At 28.1% G+C, this 5,782-nt stretch overlaps 1 protein-coding gene across 1 annotated transcript; it reads right to left on the bottom strand.

Moving 5' to 3' along the window:
- Positions 1-378: 378 nt before the first annotated feature.
- Positions 379-2,840, bottom strand: LOC150038418 (glutelin type-A 2-like). The gene is made up of 3 exons (XM_090308274.1): positions 2,159-2,840; positions 730-1,447; positions 379-631 (listed from the first exon to the last, which is right to left on the bottom strand). Exons 1-3 carry the CDS (start codon positions 2,340-2,342, stop codon positions 511-513), a joined length of 1,023 nt encoding a protein of 340 aa, XP_090164400.1. The 5' UTR covers positions 2,343-2,840; the 3' UTR covers positions 379-510.
- Positions 2,841-5,782: the final 2,942 nt, after the last annotated feature.

The following is a 5,782-nucleotide window of genomic DNA, read 5'->3' on the forward strand; positions in this document are numbered from 1 at the left end:
AGATCAAGATCATGAAATTAGATGCCAACCTTACCACTTCAGGCCACATAAACAAATTAAAAAAAAAAAAACAATATTGACCTTTATATATTATTTGAAATTATGATCTCTCTTTAAGGACAACAAATTGTAAGGATGAAGATTGAATCCCTGACCTCTAGAAAGAAAATCATGCTAATTATTATTAAACTGAGTTTATTTTGACTTTTGAAATTATGATTTAATCCTTGATTTTTAGTCATTTGTAACAATTTACCTCATATTTTTAAATTGACAATAATTTAATTTGTAAATTTTAATATATAATAATTTAGATTTATAAATTAAAATTTATAATGATTTAGTTCCATAAGAAATTTAAACGGACTCCATCAATCATTTGGCAAACAAATATTATATTATGTTATTGGCATGGAAATACATTTGCAAACATAGACCAAATCAAATACATGATTAAATGATAATAATACAATAATCAATTATTGTCTCTCATCCAAAGACAAGTCTTCGTTAAACCTTTGACCTAAAGAGCTCCTCGAACTCCGCCGTGACGTTGTAAGAAACTTGAAAAACCTCCGGCGACAATGCCTCCAAAACCGACGTCTTTTCGGCCAATTCTTCCACCAAAGGACTGTTCAATTTAATATCAGAGATGTTAATTTTTAATATTCAGAAAAAACCCAAATAAAAAAATAATAATAAAAAAAAAAAGTCGAAGCTTTTCATTACTGAGTATCTGTGATCATGGAAATACACTCCAAGCCTTCTTCTCCGGCGATTTTCCCGACGGCGAAGTATCTGGGGACCAAAATCAGCTGACCCATTTTCACCTCTGCATTAATTTTACTCGAAAGTCCGACAATTTGAATCTTCCCCGATCCTTTAGCCACATAGATCAGTTGATCGGACGGCTCAGCGATGTACACTGGCGACCGGATGGCGTTGTCGTCGAGCTTTTCAAGAACTGCCGTCAAACCAGTTTGGCCAATGAACGGAAATTTGGATTCCATCACCGTTGTAACGACGGCAGCCCCGACTTTGGGTCTGATGTCCGGCACGGTGGCGTCAATGTTGTAAACTAGTTTGCTGTGTTTGTGGGGTTTGGGAAGGGATTGGGATTGTTGAACGGGGAGGATTAGGGCATTGGGTTGGCTTTTGAGAAGTGTGGTTGTTTCTTCTTTGTTTAGAGAGTAGGATTTTCCGATGTACTCCGGCGAGAAGCCTTGTAGAAGGCCGAGAGGGCCGGAGAGGACGAAGTAAGAGATGTCACCGGGGACATGAGCGCTTTTGGTTTCACCCAAAAAGATGATTTCTAAATCAGAGTCTCCGTCGTTGAACCACCATGACGTGACTCCGGTTGGCACCGGAATTAGATCTCCTTTCTTTAGCTTCACCACCACCTCATTGCATTTTTTTGGAAATACGAATCCTGCAACTCCATCCTCACCTAAAAGTATCGTACAACATTTATCAAGGTCTAGTTGATACAATTAAATTTATCATCATCTATTATATTAAATTTTAAAATCAATCAATGATTTGGCTATAGTATTAAATTTTTATTGATATGTAGATATTTTTATATTTCTATGAATTCGACATCGATACGAGGGATGAATCTATATTCAATTATATGGTAGAAAAATCCATGAAATATAAAGAAAGTAAGCAACAAAATAATAGACATGTTAACTTATTTAAAATTATAAAAGACTTATTTACTAGTCTAAATTTACTTTTTGAATTTTCATAAAATTAAGATCTCGATATACCCATCAACATCGACGTTATAAACCTTAGATTTAACATGGTATCAATGTTAGAAGTTTCAAATTTAAAAATCAAATAGTCATCAAACGAATCAAGAAAATTTGAACTTTCACTTCTAAAAATCGATATCCATGATGAAAAAAAAAAAAATAGAAAGCGAAAGTCGATATGAATGAAAAAAAAAATAGAAAGCTTGAGAAAATTTAAACTTTTACTTCTAAAAATTGACATCAATAAAAAAAATGGAAAGTTCTTTCACTTCTAAAAGTCAATATCAATGAAGAAAAATAGAAAGTTCAAGAAATTTGAATTTTCACATCTAAAAGGTCGAATGAAAAAAAATAGAACGTAAAAGTCGATATTAGAAAGCTAGCGAGAGAGAAGATACCTCGAAGAACATAGCCGAATTTAGAGCAATCAGCATAGTGAGGAAGGGCGAAGCCACGAGGGCGGAGGAGAAGGCGGCCGGCGGCGACTTTGGTCTGAGCAAGCAAGGGATAGTCAGAAGGCAACCATTTGTAATATGAACCAGCTTCTCCCTCAAAGGAGGGCTTTGGACTCATCGCCTCCATTATTTGATGATTGTAGAGAAATAATAATTGGACAAGTTAAAGTTGTTTAACAATTATTTTCCTTTTTTTTTCCCCTCTTTTGGTACCTAACGCCAACGAGGTTTGTTTTGGTATGATTTTTCTAGCTCGTGGGGTATATAAAGCAATTTTTTTGTTGGGAATTTAGAATAAAATATTCTACAATCCAGTTGTTCAGGTTCTACTATGATGAAGATTACAATGATTACAAAATTCACACTATAAATCTCCTTTTAAATAGTTTAATACGAACTATTTGAATCAAACACCACAATTCGATAACTTGAAACAAACAATAAAAGAGAAACACTCAAAACTAAGGAAAAAACATACACAGTCTATTCAAATTACACTCACTGCCGCATAGAGAAAGGTTTCTTCCTTCTGCCCAAAAACAATAAAAGAGAGACACTCAGAACTAAGGAAAAAACCTAAGAAGTCATCCATGTCAAGTAAAAACAGATCAAATTAATTAATTATATTTCCATTCCATAACGTGTGCTTCCATATGACGCCAACATTTTTCCTATCCACGTGGTACCACAAGTTGCAACATCCCAATTATAAATGCAGAATATGTTCAATGGGTTTGTATTTTATCTAAGTGTCCAACAACAAGAAGACACGTGGAATATGTTTTTTAATTATTTTTTAAAAAACTTTTCCTCCATAATTGAAGGTATGCAAGGAGAATAGGAGATGTATACATTTAAGTTGTACCTAATTATTTTTCTTATAAAAATTCTTGTCAATCCTTCGCTCTAGTTTTTTAAATTAAATGAAATTATTGGCAATTACGTGCAGCAAATTTCAAGTTTTAAGATTTTTTTTTTTCTTTTTATAGTTCATGGGTTAATTAGCTTAGCTTGTATTTTTCTTTATTAAGTAATTAATTAACTATATAAGAGGTATAATGGTAGAGCGTATAATAATTTAAATGATATATTCAAGGGTTGTTTTGAAAAAACAAAATTAAAACGAAACATTTCAAATTTAATTGGAACAACCTCAGTTTTTTTTTTTTTAATATTTAAATTCTGGGTACAAAGTTTAATAAATAAGAGATTTGAACAGCATATTTATTAACGTATATCAATGGAGATATACAAGATTTGACAGAAAAAAAAGAGATATTATAAAATATATTTTTAATCATGTAAATATGTCCATGATGTGGATCGGATGGGATCTTATGCTTATCTTTGAATTATTTATTTAAATCGGTACAGGTTAAATTTATTTAATAGAAAAAGAATAAAAATAAATAAATACAGTTGACAACTATTTTGTTTTGGATAGATCTTCGCTTTTTGAAACGTTTGGTCGCATTTTTTTTTCCAAGCTTTTTACATTTCTTTAAATTACATGCTAAATTTTAAAAACAAAATAAAATATTTTAAATAACGGTCTATTTGGAAATTATTTAACTTTTAAAATTTGAGTTTATATTTACTCTTTTTGCCTTTAAATCTTTTGTCATGTTATTTATATCGTACCAATATTTTCAAAAAATCAAGTCAGTTTTAAAATATTTTTAAAAACTAATTTTTGTTTTTAAAATCTAGTTAAAAATTCTCTTTTAATTTTTAAAAAATAAAACTACGCAAAAAAAATAGACTTGATTTTTAAAAATAAAAAATAATAAATGAGGCTTACGTAGTTTTTTTATTAATATTCAATTTATCATTTTTTCTTAAAAATTAAGCTTATATACATATTTTTTTTCCTATAAGTTTATTTGTTTTGTCATCTATTTTTTTACCAACATGTTTTAGAAAACAACAAAAAAAAAAATTGAAAACGACAAAAAAAAAAAACCAATTTATTATTATTTTTTTAAAGAATATAACTAAGTGTGTATTCATATCAATAAGAAAACTGAAACATGTAATATGAAAGTTGAAAAGAAAAACAAGCATTAAATTTCAACAATATAAATCTAAATACAAAATCATTATCGAACGGATTTATTTTTTAATTATAAAAAATTTGACTTGTTTTTAAAAATATTTTTAGAAAGCAAATAATAAAACAAGAAAACAATGGACCAAAGTAGTATTTCCAAATTTAATTTTTTAAAACTAATTAAATTATAAAAAAAATCAAAATGATGATCAAATAGTAAAATTTAAATGATTTATTTTTAAATTGTGGAGGTGAATCTCAAACTATCTATTGCTCAAACTTCAAAGGTTATATCAAAGATTATTATTTCCTTTTAAATTGTATGCGAATATTCATAGTCAATTGTAATGAGATATTATGTAATATATTACTATATTAGTTGTGGGTTAAAGTATTATTAATGCCCATTTCTTAATTATAATAAGCTTTTTGTTCTCATATTCTTTGGTAACAACTAACCATTTAGATCCAATTTGCTAATCAATTATTTTTTTATTTTAATATTTGAAAATTAAGCTTATAATATCTCCCACCTCTAAATTTGTTGCTTTATTATTATTTTCAAAAATCATGTTACTTTATTATCTACTTTAATTATTGTTTTCAAAAATTAAGTCAAATTTTAAAAATTAAAAAAATTATAAGTCATGAGAACTAGTTGATTTTTTTTAATTATTTAAAATGGATTTGTTTGGTATTTAAGTTTTATATTTTCTTTTTTCAAGTTGAAAAACGTATTCTTAAATCGTTAAGGAAAACAAAGTTGTTTTTTAAAAGACAGTTTTTAGTTTTATAAAATGGGCGTATTCTTTTATGTTGTAATGGCTGGCACGTGTTTTCAAACTTCAAGTCTTGGGTTCAGATGTCAAAATTTATAATTTATTTATTTCTTTTATTATTTACCAATTTATAATAAAAATTTCTAAATTTTTATATAAAAATAAATGGTAAATGATATCAATGGTTGTAAACTTGAGAAGCACAATAAGAATATGGATACCAATAAAATATAATATTAAAATAAATATATTGTAATATAATAATAAAATAAATAAATATTAAAATAAAATTAAACATAATATATAAATAAATAAAATATGAAATACTCTAAAATCTCTATTTTCTCCAATTTTCATGGATTTTATCCAATGTGTATGTATCTTTCAAAACCCACCAAATGCCACTACTTGTAGGCAATTTGGCAAGTAGGAGGTAGATACATGGACACTAATAATGTGTAATATTGAGACAAATGGATAAAATTTTGGGAAATGAGAGCATGACACATGCTCAATGGACACTAAGCATGATATGGATATCTATTATCATACTATTTATAATACTCCCCTTGAAATGCCCATTATATATATAAAATATGTCTCGTTAAAACCTTACTTGAAAAAACCCCGATGGGAAAAAAATCCTAGTGAAGGGAAAATAGTACATATTTTATATAATTTATACTCCCAAAGAATATATTTACTCCCCCTCATGGAAACATCACTTAACATCTTTGA

The sequence above is a fragment of the Benincasa hispida genome, chromosome 1, assembly GCF_027475165.1.
Source record: "Benincasa hispida cultivar pf3 chromosome 1, pf3_genome.v1.1, whole genome shotgun sequence".
NCBI classification, from domain to species: domain Eukaryota; kingdom Viridiplantae; phylum Streptophyta; class Magnoliopsida; order Cucurbitales; family Cucurbitaceae; genus Benincasa; species Benincasa hispida.

Excerpts from the sequence above, each read along its gene's own strand:
- LOC150038418 (XM_090308274.1), bottom strand. The coding sequence starts at position 2,342 with ATGGAGGCGATGAGTCCAAAGCCCTCCTTTGAGGGAGAAGCTGGTTCA. Across the intron at positions 1,448-2,158 it reads ATTCGGCTATGTTCTTCGAG|GTGAGGATGGAGTTGCAGGA; the intron begins GTATCTTCTCTC and ends CGATACTTTTAG. Across the intron at positions 632-729 it reads TCCATGATCACAGATACTCA|TCCTTTGGTGGAAGAATTGG; the intron begins GTAATGAAAAGC and ends TAAATTGAACAG.